This window comes from Miscanthus floridulus, chromosome 9 (genome assembly GCF_019320115.1).
Source record: "Miscanthus floridulus cultivar M001 chromosome 9, ASM1932011v1, whole genome shotgun sequence".
In the NCBI taxonomy this organism is placed as follows: Eukaryota; Viridiplantae; Streptophyta; class Magnoliopsida; order Poales; family Poaceae; genus Miscanthus; species Miscanthus floridulus.
In genome coordinates this window covers 30559535-30577669 of record NC_089588.1, presented here as the reverse complement: position 1 = coordinate 30577669, position 18135 = coordinate 30559535, and the positions used below count along the sequence as shown (strand labels likewise).

Sequence of the window (18135 nt, the reverse complement as noted above, 5' to 3'; positions counted from 1 at the left end):
TAGACTATGCAACTCCCAGAGGGCTGGTGTTACTCGGAGACGTTATGGGACAGTTCATCCTCTAGCACAAACGGGACATTATATTGACTGCTTCTTCGCCGCCTCCCCCTCTCCCAAATTTGGAGCGAGTTGTTGAGGTCGGGGAGATATTTTCACCGTCTCGTGACCCCCACATTCCTGAGATGCCACATTCTTCCCCGCCTCCTAGCGAGCATGTGCCTGATGAGATGCCACAACCTTCTCCAGCTCGTACCGAGCAAGTGCATCATGAGATACCACAGTCTTCTCAACAAGCACAGCCGATACATGAACAACGAGTGCCTCCTGAAAGAAGCTGCAGCACAAGAAGATGAGGACGTGCCTGTATGGGAACTTCGAAAGAAGCATCCAATCACCATAAGGCCAGTTTATGTTCCGATCAAAGACGTCTCGTCGGTGTCCAAGTGGTATTCCCATGACCAGTTCAAGCCTGAGAACCAAGTTAAAAAAGTCCCATCATGGGGTTCTGAGGAGGCCGTCACTAGCAAACTCCACCAAATTGCAAAGCAGTATCCAAATGTTGATGCCATCAAATGGTCAAAGGATTGCCCTGAAAACATATGAAAGAGGCAAGCCCTTCCTACCAAATCGGGACATCCAGCGCCTACCACTTGGAATGAGAAGGTTCCATGATTGGTACTTGCGTGTTCTCCCAACGAGCATAAATATCATACAAGCATGCTTTCCCACCGGCACATTTGGAAGCCTCAGCCGGGAAAATTGTCTTTGACTTCAATGACATGCAAACATGCTTTCACCTGGGAGAAATGGAGATGAATCTAATTCGCACGTGGTGCCTGTAAGTCCTTGTCCTCCCGATATGATATGAATGTAATCTTTGAATTTTGTTGTAACTAACCCACGCCGTGATTTGTAGAATGCAAGTGCACATTGTCAAACAAATGCCAAGTGTGAAAGCCGGGTATGTGGACCCTCAAGCTATAGCCCAAACAAATTTCAATTACCCTAAACGGTGGACACTTGATGCCAAAGAGCTAGCTGCTGCAAAGACTCTTCAGGGAGAAAGAGCACATCCGTACGGCGAAACTAAGGGAAGAGTCCCTTAAGGTTACGGCATACATTGCCCTGGCTTTCAAAAATCTCCAACAACACTCTACTATATGGCTACCATACAACTTCGAGTAAGCTCAACTCTATACTTAAAGCTTTGTTCGATATATTTTATTCGATGCAAAAGAGCTTATCTAGTTCTATGATTAAATCCATGCAGCAACCACTGGATTTGTATAGCCGTCGATGTCGGGAGGAGCATGGCATGGGTCTTTGATTCATTAGATAAGGACACGGTGACATACAAAGACTTCATATCGATTCTCAAGACGTATACATATCGACAATCCTCATTAGCTTATATGTTTGTATACATACTTGTAACGTTCACTTTTGGATACTAACAAGTTGTATTTGCTAAAATAATTCGAACATGGCATTTAGGTTCTATGTCACTAATCATCATGGAAGGCATGATCCAGCAAGGAAGGAAAAAGCTGGCTATAAAAATACTATGTGCGGTAAGTGTAACTTACTTCTTCAGTACTCCATTACATGGCTGTCAAAAGCATTACTTAACATTTTCATATGCAAAACACACAGTGCCCCAAGCAGAAGCCTGGGAGTGTACATTGTGGAATACTATATATGTTCTATAATGAGTAACACCGGTGCCTACAGGAGACACCCCTTAAGGGTAAGTTTGAACCTCTTCATCCGTAGTATAAAAACTTCGTAAATGGTATGAAATACTAAACCGAAACTTGTTCTCTTGTAGTGGCAGAGAAGAGAAAGGAATGAAAAGAGACCCATACAAGGATGACCAACTCTTAGAGCTCGTCGGCGACCTTTGCAACTTCATATTGGACCAGATTGTACACGTCAGAGGCGCCTACCATGACCGAGAGTCTGAGTTAGGTATAAATCCTCAGTACCAACACCTTCGTGAGACTGAAAGGCTAGCTCTAGGACGTTGATAACAATGTGTATGTAATTTATATATTTAATGATGGATTGTATATATTCTTGTGAATTGGACTTGTAATTGTAGTTTATAGAATACTCGTGTGCTTGTAGTCGCGGTCGCGGGGCGTTCGGCAACGCGAACGCGGTTCGGAATGTTGGTCGCGGGGCGTTCGGCAACGCGAACGCGGTTCGAAACGTTGGTCGTGGGACGTTCGGCAACGTGATTTTGAATTGTAAATTTAAAAAAAAAATTGCGGAAAATCGTACTGTAGGGGTGGTTCTAGATTGAACCGCCCCTACAAATACTTGTTTGTAGGGGCGGCTGGTACTACAGCCGCCCCTACAAATCGATTTGTAGGGGCGGCTGGTAATACGAGCCGCCCCTATAAATCGATTTGTAGGGGCGGCCTGGGAACCGTCCCTACAAATGCATGATTTGTAGAGACCCTTGCGTAGGGGCGGCTGGGCAAACCGCCCCTACAAAGGGTTACCAGCCGTCCCTAAAAATGCTTTTTGTAGTAGTGATATCCTTGTTATTGATTTTTTTATTTTACCATATTGAATATGAAAATTTTCACTAAGACTACCTTTATTTCAAATCGTGGGTTCGCCACTGATTCTTGGAGTTGCTCTTGTTACTTATATATAGTCTAATAACTTATCATTTCTGAGTAAGGATATCCTGTTAAGTGTTAATTGTGTATAGCCACAACATGGAATGTAATCAGAGGCAACGATGGAGGAGTGATCAGCTCCAGGTACGGCTGTGGCAAACATGGGGGCCGGGAGGCGTTCCATGCAGAGATATGTGCTTGTTTGCACGCCGTGCAGAGAGCTGCCGACTTTGGGGATTCAGAGAGTGACCTTGGAAACGAACGCTTCGATGGTGATTCAGGCGGTGAACTCATCAGTTTGATCGGTGCTCGGCGAGCGGTCTTATATGGGAATTGAAGAACTTTTTGGTCAGCAATTTCATTGCTTATGCTGTAGCTCATAACCCTCGATCTTGTAATATGGTAGCCCACAGTTTAGCTGCCCTTTGGGCGAGTTTGAGTCAGGGTACTGATCCAGTTCTGGACAGTATTCCATTTTGTATTCGGTCGCTTGTAGCCAAAGATTTGACCTTGGTTTATGAGTAATGGAGATATCTTCCATGTTCAAAAAAACAACATGGAAAGTAATGGAAGATTACTGTCTATTGCTTGTTATTGACTCTTTACTAAATTAATTCTTAACAAGCATATACTTCTCCATTTATGCACATATTATTCATTTAAATTGGTCTCAGATCTGATTTCACTCTATTTTCGTATGAATTCCGGCATTCGAAAAAAATCCATATCTACAACTGTGTATTATCCGCTCCCATCTGAATCCAACAAAGGAAATTGGATTAAGGTACGGGAAAAGCATTGTCCCCTTCGCTTTGATCTGCTTTCATCCCTAGTCTTAGGTTCGGCTATTTAAAATCATTGCTCGGAACAGGTCGTCAAATTATCACAACCGATATTTGAAACAAGGAACCCTTGCTTGCAGTTTTTCTCAGCCTTCTAACAGTTCAGAAGGACACAAGCCCACAACGCATCAGTGTGCATGAATAATCGAAGCAGGCCAGCTTCGGTTACCTCCCACGCGCGGACTTGGGCCATTTCTAATCAATCAAAGCCCACTGGGCCGCAAAATGGAACGTTGGGTGCGTGCGACGAAGTGGTTAGGCGATGCCGTCGCTGGGAGAAGAGCAGCCTCCCTCGCACGTGCTTCACCTCCTTCCCCGTCGACTCGTTCCGACCACGCCCGCGTCTCGTCTCGTCGCACTCCCCGTCACTCCCGCGCGCCTCGTCGTCCTCCGCCGCCGTCGTCCCCGCCGCCGCCGATGCCGCGTAAGGCCTCGTCGACCTCAGGTCCGTGCGTCCATCCCCCTCTCGAAACCCTTTAAACTCTCTACCGCCGGACCTAACGCTTGCCTCCGCCTCGGTAACCCTAACTCCCCAGATTCGCGCCTCAAATGGCGCAAGCGGAAGCGCAACCCCGACACGTCCCCGTCCAAGCCCTCCACCTCGGCGGCCGCCGACCACTCCTCCGACTCCGACTCCGCTGACGAGGACGTCGCCGCCGTCCACGGCGCGGCGGGGGCCGGCGACGACGACGAGGCCCCCGCGGCGTCCGAGGACCCCGCCGCGCTTTGCCTCCGCGAGGCCGAGGTGCTGCCCTCGGCCGAGGCCATCTCTGGGTTCCCCGCCGCCAAGCGTCGCGTGGTCAACCGGCCGCATCCGTCCGTCCTCGCGCTGCTCGAGGCCGAGCGATCCGCTTCTTCCGGCGATGTCCCGACCGTGGCACTGCCGGTGCTAGAGAACATCTCGCACGGGCAGCTGCAGGTGCTGTCCGGGGTGCTTCCGGACCACCCGTCCCTTGTGACAGACCCCGACAAGCCGTCCTTGTATGTGTGCACGCCGCCTCCCCTCATGGAGGGGCACGGGGTGCCCAAGCAGTTCCAGGGTCGCCTCCATGTGGTTCCCAAGCACTCAGGTTCGCTCTCTGCGTAAACATGGATCACTGAGCTGTACTAGAAAAATGCGCTAATTTAAGTAACCTATGCATTTTGCTTTGTAATTTATAGATTGGTTCTCCCCGGGGACAGTTCATAGGCTGGAAAGGCAGGTAGTGCCACACTTCTTTACAGGCAAGTCTCCAGGGCACACTCCTGAGAAGTATGTCATGTTAAGGAATAAAGTCATTGCCAAATACTTAGAGAACCCAAGCAAGAGGCTTGCTTTTGCTGAGTGCCAGGGGCTTGTTGGGAGCACAGCTGAACTGTATGATCTGAGTAGGATTGTTAGGTTCCTGGACACTTGGGGTATCATCAATTACCTTGCGGCTGGGTCTGTGCACCGTGGCCTGAGGATGGCAACTTCGCTTCTAAGAGAGGAACCTACAGGGGAACTGCAGTTGCTTACAGCGCCATTGAAATCAATCGATGGTCTAATTTTGTTTGACCGGCCAAAATGCAGCCTCCCAGCGGAGGACATTTCTTCTATGGCAGCGTCTTCGTCGAACTCGGAGGCTGTGGATTTTGATGCTGCATTTGCAGACTTGGATGCAAAGATCAGGGAGCGTTTGTCTGAGAGCTCTTGCAATTATTGCTTACAGCCTTTGCCAAGTTTACATTACCGGTCACGAAAGGAGGTGCGCTTCTTTGTAACATCCATTTTACATGTTTTATGTTAAATGTTTTATGTAGAGAATCTGTATCTGTATTTTGGAAGTTGCACTTCTGTGTAGAGAATCCGTATCTGTATTTTGGAAGTTGCACTTCCATTTCACTCCTGCTAAAAAATAGGACCTTCCTCCAAGGTTTTGATTCTACATTACAGTAAGCTGCTGAGGTAGTCTTGCTTCACAATTTAGCATGTTATTGCTTAGGTTTTGGTTGAGTGTGGTAGACTAATTAAACCCTAATTATTTCTTGTTTTGGGGTTTTGCCTACTTATTATTATTTTACTCACATTTTTTTTGTTAAACCTTGGATACGCAGCACATGCTGAAAACGTGTATTAACAATTTAATGTTTCTACTAGTTGATTGACTACTGTACTTGGGAAAAGAACATTCAGGGGCTGTTTGGTTGGTGCCTCCAAAAATTATGGCATGGCTTCAGGGCCCTATAAAGCAAACAGACCCTTAGTTACAAATATTATTAAGTGTCCAATTTTGATGCGAGGCTATCTGCTTTTGCTGTGCAGTATAACTCTTTGAACTCCATTGGGTTTTTACCCATTTGAATGTATTATTGTGATTCCTCTGTTCTTATTTTGTGCGACAAACGTTAGCAATAACAAGTGTGTTTTAACTGGTTGAGCAGGCAGATATTTTTCTATGTTCTGATTGCTTCCATGATGCGAGATATATTACTGGGCATTCTAGCTTAGATTTCCAGAGAGTCGATGGGGATAATGATGGATCAGAAAATGATAGTGATAAATGGACTGATGAAGAAACATTGTTGCTGTTGGAAGGCATTGAGAAGTACAATGACAACTGGGATGACATTGCAGGTCATGTTGGAACAAAATCAAAGGCACAATGTATTTACCATTTTATTCGGTTGCCAGTGGAAGATGGTTTGTTAGAGAATGTTGAGATACCTAATGCACCCATTCCATTTCGACCACAAAGCAATGGTTATCAACATTCAGATTCCAATGGCAGCACTTCAGGTGTTTTACATCACTAAGTTTCCCTATCAGCTGAATTCATTTTTTGTCCATTTACTTTTTAGCTTTTGGTAATTTGCTCCTGTTGTAAGTTATGGCTTAATATTGATAAGTGTGTTCTTAGGAGCTCCAGTTCAAAATATTCAACAAGGAAATCAGCTTCCATTCATTAATTCTTCTAATCCGGTCATGTCACTGGTGAGTAGCTCCGCCCTTCTTTTTTTTTTCTTGACTTAGTAGAACTAAAACTGAGTATATGAGATGTGACTTCGGCACTACTACTCGGGAGGAGGAAGATGTTAGTTTGGAAGGTCAAGTAGTGCCTAGGAAGGATACCTTTCGATATTTAGGATCAATGCTACAGAGGGACGGGGATATTGATGAAGATGTTAGCCATAGAATCAAAGCAGGGTGGATGAAGTGGCGGCAAGCGTCTGGTGTCCTATGTGACAAAAGGGTACCACAGAAGCTAAAAGGCAAGTTTTATAGGACGGCGATTAGACCTGCTATGTTGTATGGTGCAGAATGTTGGCCTACGAAAAGACGACATATTCAACAGCTAAGTGTCGCGGAAATGCGTATGTTGCGTTGGATTTGCGGTCATACAAGAAGGGATCGAGTTCGGAACGATGATATACGTGAGAGATTAGGGGTAGCGCCAATTGAAGAAAAGCTTGTCCAACACCGGTTGAGATGGTTTGGACATGTGCAACGGAGACCTCCAGATGCACCGGTGCGTAGTGGAATCCTAAGTCAGGATGGTAACGTGAAGAGAGGCAGAGGAAGACCGAAGTTGACTTGGGTAGAGGCAATAAAAGGAGACTTGAAAGGTTGGAATATACCCAAAGACTTAGCCTTAGATAGGAGTGCTTGGAAGACAGCTATTCACGTGCCTGAACCTTGATTGCTTCTGTTGGGTTTCAACTCTAGCCTACCCCAACTTGTTTGGGACTTAAAGGCTTTGTTGTTGTTGTTGTTGTTGTTGTTGTTTGGAGAACCAGTGCGCCATTTATTGAACTGAGAAAAGTGGATTTGCCATTCAAGCTTAAGTGACATAATAGAAGTATAATTTGCTATTCTGGTAGTCGGCAGCACCAATGGTTGCCTGACATTCTCTTTTGACATGACATCTATATTTGCATTTATATTTAAGTTTCACTAAGCATTTTTTTTGTTTAAAGTTTTATCAACAGAAAATTTTTGGAAATAAAAGCCTAAATTGCTACTTGGAGTAGATGCTCTTTCAATTTAGAACGGTAGTGTAGGTTACATTTTTGGCTTCCTGTAAGACCAGACGTCAGCATCCTGATTTTTTGATGTTCCTGTTTCCTCTAGGTTGAGTTTGAATATGAAATCATTATTCTTGCCACCATCCTTTCCCTAAACTAGTTCCCCAGGAATTTCCTTGCCATCTTAAGGTCAAACCTGAAAGAGGCTATGTGCTATGCACTTCACTGCTTCACTGCTTCTTGACATAACAATGATTTCATATTGTAAGACTGCGTACATAGGGGCATAGGGCTATGCGCTATGCACTTCACTGCTTCATGACATAACAATGAAAAGTCAGGCTTCTGTTCGTTCTGTATGTATGCATGTATGCATGTATGCAGTCTAACGCTTTATAAATATTATAGGTTGCATTTTTGGCCTCTTCAATTGGACCAAGAGTTGCAGCATCATGCGCACATGCAGCATTATCTTTTTTGACTAGAGATGATGATTCCAGGTTAGCCATCTTTATTCTTTACTTTATTATTACTGAATGCTTTAGTTCAGATACATTAGTAAATGCTTTATTACTTCAAAGTTCAAATATTCAACATTTCCTCATTCGTGAGGCAGAAATTCCCCCGTCGTGTCTACTATCCAGACCTTTCATTTGTTTCTAGTTCCTTTTTGCATTATCATGCTAGAGCTAAGTATGACTTATCTTTGCTACGCATTGAAGGGTGACTTCAGAAGGCATGCATGCTGATGGTATGGGCAATGGTACAAATCCAAAATTTCGGAACCATAATGGTATCTGCTTTGTATTTAATACCTGCTACAGTCAATGTTGCTAGCAAAATCCTGATTAGTTCACTCTAGACATGAATGTTAAAAGAATCATTAATTTTCCAAACAGGTGCTTCACCATCCGTTTCTCCAGAAAATGTGAAACATGCTGCCATGTTTGGTCTGTCAGCAGCAGCAATGAAGTCTAAGCTCTTTGCCGATCAAGAGGAACGTGAAGTTCAAAGGCTAGCTGCTACTGTAATAAATCATCAGGTTAGTATGGGTTTCGCCATCTGATTTGCATTCACAGCTGTCTCCATTTGTTGTGACTGAGTCAAGCCGTTGATTTAGGTGTGGTAGATTTCTACTGAACTGGACCATTTGTTGTTGCATGTTGGCGCTGGACTTGTTTGAGTCCCTTCACATCTGACTTATCGTTAGATGAAAACTGGTATTAGGTTCTAGAAGTCGGCTAAGACTTTCGGGTCCCTTGATATCTGAGTTGCCTGTTTAATTAAATTAGAAAAGCAGTCTGGCACTCCTGGAACTAAGTTTTGTTTCCTAGCCTAGCTTGATAGTATATAGTATGAGTGAGCTTTTTTGCTGGATCCAAGTCAGAGTAGGGTTAAATTTTCTGGTACCAGCATGGTAGTTGTTTTGATAGACCCTTATTCACACTTACTCTAGTATGTTGTTTGCTGAGGATGGCTTATTGATATTGCAACACTTAATTTGCAGTTAAAGAGATTGGAGTTGAAGCTGAAGCAGTTTGCGGAAGTTGAGACCTTGCTCTTGAAGGAATGTGAGCAAGTAGAAAGGGTTAGACAGAGGATTTCAGCTGAACGAGTCAGGATGAGGTCAGCCCTATTAGGTCCCACCGGAAGCGGTCTACCAGGGGGCAGTAGCACCATGCCATCAAATCCAGCAGGCATGAGCCCCAGACCAGTCGGTGTGCCAGGCTCCATGCCACAGACCAGCATGCCAGCCACATATGCCAACAACATGCAGGGGCATGGGCATCCTCAGATGCCTCAGATGCCGTTCCTACATCAGCGGCCACAGATGCTCTCTTTCGGCCCTCGCCTACCACTCTCAGCCATCCAGACTCAACCATCGCAACAGGCATCAAACATCATGTTCAACTCTGGCATGCCCAATTCGATTGCTCCTAACCACCATCAGTTGCTGAGATCATCTTCTGGAAACAATTCTAGTGCAGGATAGGGGAATTGTTCATAAGAATTTTTTTACTCAGCTTAGATTTGTCAGATGTAGCGTTATATCATTTATAAACACATCACTGTAATTCATTTATGTGATGTATGTGTTTGTCATATAAGTTTTTTATTAGGTCCTATATTGTCCCCATATTGCTGCGCCCTTGTGTACCTTTGTTACCAGGCCACCTCTTCTTCCCAGTGCAGGGGAGATGCAAAATACTTGCTCCAGTCAAAATAAATTTATATTTTGAACATGATCTTATTCCTATGTATCCCTGAGTACTTTTTCATTGAATATATGTATATAACAACTCAATAAGTTTATGGTGTTATTAAGGTATTTTTTTTCAAAAAAATCTAAAAATGGTACTCATTTTTTCCAAACTGAAATATTTAATCTACTGTTAATCAGAACTATAAAAGATTCACTGTAATATTTGCCATATGTATTCATGGCCATTAAGGATATGTTGAATTATGTAAAACGAGAAAATGACGGCCATTAAAGTATAAGTTGAATTATGTAAAACGAGAAAACGACACGGAAACATCAACTATCACTGTACAGATGAACTACTAATTCATGTCAACCTGCACAGCATCAGCAACTTACCATGAAAAGTACACGATTTAAATTCAAGCATATCATTAAACCAACTGGTTGAAAACTTATTCAACACAATTTATCAGCTCATCTATAAGATGGCAGGGGCACAGATTTGCAAACAAAAACAATTATTATTATTTGGTTTCAGGTTTTCTTCTCCACCTCACAAAAATCGTTCCCAACAACTCTATACCTTGCCACATCTCCAAACTCTATTTTTTGCGTCAAATCGTCAAACGTGTGGTGTATTTAGTACTCCCTCTATACTAAAAAATAAAGTTGTTTTGGACAGCGACACGGTCTCCAAAGTATTACTTGGACTCTTGTTTTTATAAACATATTTATCAAAAAGTGATATATATATATTTTTATGAAAGTATTTTTCAAGACAAATTTATTTATATGGCTTTCACATTTCCAAACTCAACAACTTAAAAGTTATTCATGATTTATATTCCTAATGTTTAACCCAAGCCTTATTCAAAAGGCCTTTATTTTTTAATACGGAGGGAGTATATAGATTTAGAGCTTATTTATATGGCTTTCACATTTCCAAACTCAACAACTTAAAAGTTATTCATGATTTATATTCCTAATGTTTAACCCAAGCCTTATTCAAAAGGCCTTTATTTTTTAATACGGAGGGAGTATATAGATTTAGAGCGGGCAGGGTGGGACGTCGAGTGTAATGCCAGCCCGGATTGTGCCCCAGCCAATGAGACGCCAATGCTTCTCAATGCGCCGGCTGAGGGCCAGCTTCTCGAGCTTGTTGGTGCATACTGGAGTGGTGAGCGCTAGCTTAGCAAGATCATTCTTGACAGCGACAACTTTGGCTCCTGTAGACATCGATCCAATGTTAAGCAACAGGATCTCACTCTTGGTGAGCTTTGAGACCCTGCTTGCCCTTTCAGTTCCACTTGTCCTCACGCCCAGCAGCCTCCTGAGGAGGAAGAAGTTCACCTGCAAACAGAGGTATCGGATATGGTACATTGGTGGTCCCAAAGATATGAAATCACTGGCCTCTAACTCAATGTAAACATCAGGCAGCGATCCAACTTCACCAAGGACCTGACCGACCAGCCTATCAGCACGAGTCAGTGTCGGGTCCATGGTAGTTCCAACTCCAATTAGGCCCCCAGGAACGGCAAACTGGAGCTCATTCTGCTCAGCATACAGGGACACGATCCTCGTGTAGATGGGTGTGCACTTGATTCTGCCACTTTCTTCCTTCATCACAATGCCTGGGCGCACTTCGATTTTCTGGTTCACCCTCAGGACTCCCTTCACAAAGGAACTCAGTCATCATGTACTTCCACAGAACGAAATAATGCATGCAAATATGGATTATTGTATGTTTAGATATCAAATTACATACCTTGAGGATACTGCCACCTGCTACTCCACCCTTGATATCATTAACCTCTGAACCAGGTTTGTTCACATCAAAAAAGCGAATTACAATCATGTTGGGAGGAGAGGTGAAATTCCTCTCTGGTATAGGAATCTTTTTCACAATGTATTCACAGATAACATCAATGTTGTACTTGAGCTGTGCTGAGATTGGCACCACAGGAGCACCCTGAGCTATTGTTCCCTGAGCACAAGAATATAATCATGACAAACTGAATTTCATAAAATACTTGCTGTTATCTAAGAGACAAGGAGCAGCTCTGACCTGTATAAATTTCTGGATTGCTTCATGCTGGTTCATTGCTGCACTTTCCTGGATAAGATCAATCTTGTTCTGCAGAATGATAATATGTTGAAGACGCATAATTTCAACAGCTGCAAGGTGCTCAGATGTCTGGGGTTGTGGGCAGCTCTCATTTGCTGCAATCAGAAGCAGTGCTCCATCCATGATAGCCGCTCCATTAAGCATTGTAGCCATGAGAATGTCATGCCCCTGTTCACAAGATGAATATATCGTTATGGAAATGTCAAAGTAAGAAACATTGTATAATGAAGCTGGTAAGACTGCTAGTCAAATGCTTAATGAGAATGAACTTTTTCATTACTTCTCAAAGAAAAAAAATATACTGATAATCAACATGTCAGTCTGAGGGAACAATGATTCATATAGCATATTACATCGCTTAATGCTGTTGCAGCATGAAGGAATTAACAACATTGATGGAGGCAAACAGAGTCCAAAATTTTGTGCAAAAGATACAGACATCTAGCATAGCAACTGATCTGAATCTGTGAATCTGAACCCTAAGTAGACATGTGAAACAGAACTGATATGAGAAAAGTTTCATCATACCGGGCAATCAACAAATGAAATATGTCTCAGGAGTTTCATCCTACAGTTTTCAAAACCTGGTACGTCACAGAGAGGGCTATCTTCTTTGCCACTGCCATAAGCCCTGTATATATAACAAACAAAATGGTTAGATGAAAAGTATCAACATGATAACATATGCAGTATACATGTGGCAGCCCCAAGGGTTAAGTTATGAGGCTCACAACACATGCAAGCATCTGACAAAGGGACAATATTTCTAGCGGATCACCAGATAGCATTGACATTTGAAATTCAGGACAATACATGCATTTGGCAGCGTAAACAAAGCGATATCCATAGATAGTATTGAAAAGCTGCCATATTCAACATTATTATAGAAATCAGCACAAGATCACAAGGCCACCTCAGGTTCTTAGATTTCCAACAAAAGGAAGTACCAACAATTTTAACATTTCACTCAAGGAAATTGATAGTATTTATTTCTGATTTCTCATTCGTTTACCAAAATAACAGCTTTTCATGATTGATTCTGGGCAAGGTTCAAAAAAGAGCTACAAGTACTATCACAACACTAGCAAGTTATTGTTAGATACGAACTAGAAAGAGTGAATTCGTTGGTGCTTCCTTGTCAAGAACATGAACATTTAAGACTACTTATATCTTTAAACCTAAACTAACTCCCCATTCACAAATCACACAATCACACTAGAAATGCAACAATAACACAATATGAAAACACTATCTGCTATGGCAAGTGGAGCCGGCCCAGGGGCCCACGCGGTACTGTAGCGCGTGAACAGAATTAGATTGGTTTGGCTTTCATAGGAAAGAGATATGTTAGATTGATTCGGTTAGGATATTTCCTTAGGGGTTAAGTCAGTCATCTCTACAAAAGAGAGAACCCTGTATCATTTATAGTCAAGCAAGAAGAAAGCAACAATTAAGTTGCTGGCTTCCCTTGGGAGCCAGCCGTCCCTGCCCTCTCTCCCTCGCATGAACAGTGCGCGCGTACTGTAGCCAACCGTCGCCGTCTCTCCCTCTCAATCCTAGCAGCCACATAACAATCTAGTATCAGAGATCTCTGGTTCGATCATGTCCAGCCCTCTACCGAGTTCTTCCCACCCGCCGCCGCCGCACACCCACCCGCCGCCACCAGCGTCTTCGTCGGCACTGCTGCCCCACACATCAGGCGCGCCGGCATTGGGCGCGCTGGCGTCCTCAGGGGTGATCGCGCCCTCTGCCCCGGCGCCGTCGTCTCCCGCCGCCCTCATCCTCACCCCGGAGCAGATGACGGCCGCAATCCTGGAATTAGGGCAGGCCATGGCGGACATCAGAGCCTTCCTCGTCGGGCCCTATGCACCCCAGCCGTAGCCGTGGTGGAGGACCCTGTGCTGCAACAGGGGGTCCGTGGCTGTGGATGGCATAGATCAGCATGATCTTGTCGATGCCACCGCCGCCGACGAGACTCTCGAGCACGCCTTGCACATGGAGGAGCTCATGCAGATCACCGACTGCAACCAGCTGCGCGGCTTCGACGAGGCACCAACGGCCGTCCACTTCGCCGAATCGGATCGGATTGATTCCGCTGTGGTTGCTGCACCGCCGTCCTTAACGACGTCGCCAATAGCACCATCGGCAGCCGTAGTGGTGCCAGTGCAGTTCCACACTGCTACGCCACTTGCTGCATCGGCGCCATCACCAACAACGATGGTGTCAGCTACGTCGTTGCGCTCCTCTTCCCCCACCATGGTCACATCACCAATGAAGGCCCCGGTTGCCACAACTCCGGCAGTCTCATCACCAGCTTCGCCAACAACCCCGCAGGCACTAGTGTCACCAATGCAGGCGATCATCCATGCACCGACATTGGCGGACATGGTGCCTTTGTCGCTGCCTCTACGAGCCGCAGCACCGATCCCTCGAGCAGGGCCGTGGCTGTTTGCATGCGCTTATTCTCCGCCGGCTCAGCATCAGGCTTTCAAAGCTCCATCGGTCGCTTGGAGTACGCCTCCAGCACAGCCCCGCTCTCCTGCACCCATAGCAGGGGTGGCTGCTCATGGAGGGCACCATCGACTCCACGTGCAGATGCTCCATGGATTCGAGCCGGGCGGATTCGATTCCAGGCAGATCAGATGGAGCAGCCAAGTTTGGCACCTCGAGGAGGAAGGTATGGATCGTGCACCAATACAGAAGCAGATCCCATGGGACGGAATTGATTTTGGGGAACCATATGCCTTCCGCCTCGGCTACAAGTGCAGCATTGGTCTCCTGCAGCAGGTCTGCCATGGCGATCTTCTCTGGACTGCAAGGTCTTCTGCTCCAGCAATCGCCACAGCTCGAGGACGAGCTATTTTGGAGGGGCGGAGTAGTGTTATGGCAAGTGGAGCCAGCCCAGGGGCCCACATGGTACTGTAGCGCGTGAACAGATTAGATTAGATTGGTTTGGCTTTCATAGGAAAGAGATATGTTAGATTGATTCGGTTAGGATATTTTCTTAGGGGTTAAGTCAGTCATCTCTATAAAAAAGAGAACCCTGTATCATTTATAGTCAAGCAAGAAGAAAGCGATAATTAAGTTGCTGGCTTCCCTTGGGAGCCAGCCGTCCCTGCCCTCTCTCCCTCGCGTAAACAGTGCGTGCGTACTGTAGCCGACCGTCGCCGTCTCTCCCTCTCAATCCTACCAGCCACATAACACTATCCTTGAAGACATTCCACAATTACGAGCTGCAGCTAAATCATTTGCAACAGATGAATGACAAACATTGGGATAAATATAAAAGAGATATCTCTATGACTGACTGACTTGTAGCACATTGGTCGTGGGCACCTATTATCTTCACATTAATAGATTTTTGCATTAGCATAACCAAGCTTTATAGTTATATTGCGCTCCAGTTCATTCTTGAAACGAACAGTCTGCAAATCCCGAAGGAAAATGATCAACTCAGACATAATATATGAAACAAATATATCTCCAGATACAGAATCAAATGTAGATTATTACTGCACATGTAAAAGGAACAAACAGACATCCATGTCAGCATGTGATGATTCAATGGTATCAATATTAGTTATTACCTGTACACCTGAGATTGCTTTGACAACTGTAGACTTCCCGTGGGCCACATGCCCAATGGTACCTGCACATTCCAAAGAGATATTTTACTTAGAATATGCACATAAACCTAGGATATTAGAGCAGCAGTTTTTTCCTTCACTGCTTCACGTAAGCAAAATAAGACTGAAGATAGACAAGCAAGATACTGTATCCAAAAGTCAAGTAAAAAATTCAGATTCTACAGCCCAATTAAGATTTCAATGAGCAGATGTAACATCCTATTATGTACTACAGCAGTAATCAGAAAAACATCACTCATGGCATGATTGTTATAGGCACGCAAGGGCATTATTCATCATTTGTACTCTAATAACAATAATCAACCCACTATAATCCAGGGATCCAAACAGTCTAGATTGTTATAATCTATAATCCAGAATATTATAATCGTATTCATAATCTAGATTACTATAATCCACTAAGATCCAAACAGGGCCTTATAGGCACAAACTGGTACCACAACACTAATGCCAATGCAATGCCACAAAAACTGCCTTATAAAAAAGACGCTACAGAAACAGCATAAGCAGCAATGCATTACCGATGTTGATCGTTGCCTGGCGTGAAGTCACCTCTGGCGACAGAGGGTGCAGCTGCGTCACGTCGAGCTTGCTCAGGTCCTGCTCCATCAGTCCTCGGCGCGACATCTTCGACTCTGTTTGAGTAACACTGGGCCCTGAAAATAAATAAAAAAGAAGAAAAATCAGTACAGAGATCGTTGTTCCCGCCAACAGAGAAACAAGGGGCAATTCGGGGGACAGAGCTACAATGTGTCAGTAAGAACATAAAGCTTGTCATCAGTTACTTCTACAGCCACAACAGTGACCGAACCAGCAACAACAGCTGGAACAATAACATATATAACCATCATCAATTCATCATCATCCCAACCAAAAATGCCCTTTAGAAGCCGAAGGCCCCCGCGTCGCCCCCACGCAGGCGACACGGGAGGCGACCCAAACCCTAGCCGCCTCTCTTCCTTCCCTCCCTCTCTCCAGCCGCGCTGTCGGCGGAGCGGGCCGCCGGCATGGCCGTGCGGCTTGCCGGGAGGGCGGCGGCGAGGCTCTTCTTCGCGGTGGAAGCTGCAACGGTCAAGGACGAGCTTGCATGCGGTGTCCTGGGGCTCGGCGAGGTCACTGTGGCTGGTGGCGGCGCCGGCATCTTCAGCGGCGGTTTGGGGCGGTCTCCTCGCTTCGGCGACCAGATCCGGCGGTCCATGGACCGGATTCGCAAGGATCTCCGGCGGGCCGCGCCTGGGCGGGCGCTGGGCGACGGTGGCGGCGACTCCTGTCCAAGACACCGCGTAGTCACCGGATCCACGGGGTACGTCGCCCGTGGTGCGGGGCACTGCGCCCAGGGGCGTGCGCGGTGGCGGCTGCGTCGGCCTGGGGCGGGCCTCTTCCTCTTCCTCGCGCTCGGCAGTGTTGGCGGCGTGCGCTGTAGCGGGACGGTGGGGGCGTGCCCTCACGCGAGCTACGTGGGGCTCGGCGGGGCAACCTGCTGCGGCTACGGCGGCGCTGGGTAGTGCCCGTGCAGGCGCCGGGCGGTGGCGGGGGCTCCTTCTTCCTCCTCTGCTTCCCCCTTTCCTCCTCGACCATGGCGTGGAGGCGGCGGCGCCTGCTAGGGCACTGGGTCTGGCGCCACGGCCAGATCCGATGCCCCCGGGGCAGAGGGCGGCGCCCGTGGTGGGGCATGCGCCTGACGGTGGCTGGCGGAGGTCGGCAGCGTCGACGGCGGGTGCTTGAGCCGGCGATGGTAGCTGGCGACGGCTTCGGCGTGCGGCAGGGTGACGCGCATGGCAGGGTAAGTCCAATTCTGCATGTTGCCTGATCGGAGGGGGTGGCGGCCGACGCAGCTGTGCGGCTGTTGTGAGCAGCCGGCGCGTCGATGCCCCTCTGGAGAAGCTTCTGCGGGATGGCAGTGACAACGGTGGCGACAGGCTACGGTCCAGCATCTTGGCTAGACGTATGTGCTAGGGGCACCGTGGGCGAAAGCCTTGGCGACGGCGACGCCTGTGGGCGCCGATTTCCTTGTTGGGGGCGTCATGTTCTTGTGCCCCAGCCATGTCTTCCACGGGTGAAAACCCGGTCCATTCCTAGACAAGCGACGGCGACACAATCGGCGTCGTACCCTTCCTGAAGGCATCGCTGTGGAAATTCATCTCGGCCGTGATGTCTCCTTCGGCGGATGTCCTCCGCCTCTCGGCGCCCAGTTGATGCGAGACGGCGAGTTCTGCATCGTGAAGTCGGAGCTGCTGCATAGGGGGATGTAGCTCGGCAACGATGACGCGTGTCGAACCCTCCTTCTCCGACGGCTGGGTTTTCAGCTTTAGAGGCTCGGCAATCGCCGCGAGCGGGGTGTGGGATCAAGGCAGGAAGTCGGAGCTGCTCTTCGCGGAGCCGTTGAGCTCGGCAACGATGACCTGTTGCAGCCTCCTGCTTCGGGTCCGTTGGTCTGACAGCTTAGGATGGGTCGTCGGTGTTTTGCCATGGGAAGTTGGAGCTGCTGGCTGCTTTGCAACTATGCTCAACAACAATGACTCATGGTAGTGTGTACTCTACCGCGTTGCGTGGGTGGGTAACCTTTCGTGGTGTTTGGCGCCACGCTTGACTACCTTTGCTTGTATATAAACTTCATTCGTCTTAATTGAAAGACGGAGCTCCTGCCATTGTTTAAAAAAAATCATCATCCCAACCAATTCTAAACACCGCACCGCATCGC

General features: G+C 46.5%; 1 protein-coding gene and 1 pseudogene across 2 annotated transcripts; one reads left to right on the top strand and one right to left on the bottom strand.

Moving 5' to 3' along the window:
• The first annotated feature begins 3769 nt into the window (after window positions 1–3769).
• Window positions 3770–9711, top strand: LOC136483614 (SWI/SNF complex subunit SWI3C homolog). Of its 2 annotated transcripts, none has more exons than XM_066480726.1 (9): window positions 3770–3917; window positions 4009–4542; window positions 4634–5199; window positions 5876–6230; window positions 6361–6425; window positions 7865–7956; window positions 8179–8249; window positions 8356–8498; window positions 8964–9711. In XM_066480726.1, the coding sequence occupies exons 1-9, from the start codon at window positions 3890–3892 to the stop codon at window positions 9447–9449; spliced, it is 2340 nt and encodes a 779-aa protein (XP_066336823.1). In that variant the 5' UTR covers window positions 3770–3889; the 3' UTR covers window positions 9450–9711. The 2 variants fall into 2 exon arrangements, with proteins under 2 accessions (XP_066336823.1, XP_066336822.1); XM_066480725.1 differs by having other exon boundaries at window positions 6352–6425.
• Window positions 9712–10709: 998 nt separating this feature from the next.
• LOC136481646 (eukaryotic translation initiation factor 2 subunit gamma-like) lies at window positions 10710–16061 on the bottom strand (annotated as a pseudogene).
• Between the last annotated feature and the right edge of the window lie 2074 nt (window positions 16062–18135).

Bases quoted from the DNA above. Each gene is read 5' to 3' on its own strand.
- LOC136483614 (XM_066480725.1), top strand. From the start codon at position 3,890: ATGCCGCGTAAGGCCTCGTCGACCTCAG. The intron at 3,918-4,008 runs GTCCGTGCGTCC...CTAACTCCCCAG, and splicing joins TAAGGCCTCGTCGACCTCAG to ATTCGCGCCTCAAATGGCGC. The intron at 8,499-8,963 runs GTTAGTATGGGT...CTTAATTTGCAG, and splicing joins CTACTGTAATAAATCATCAG to TTAAAGAGATTGGAGTTGAA.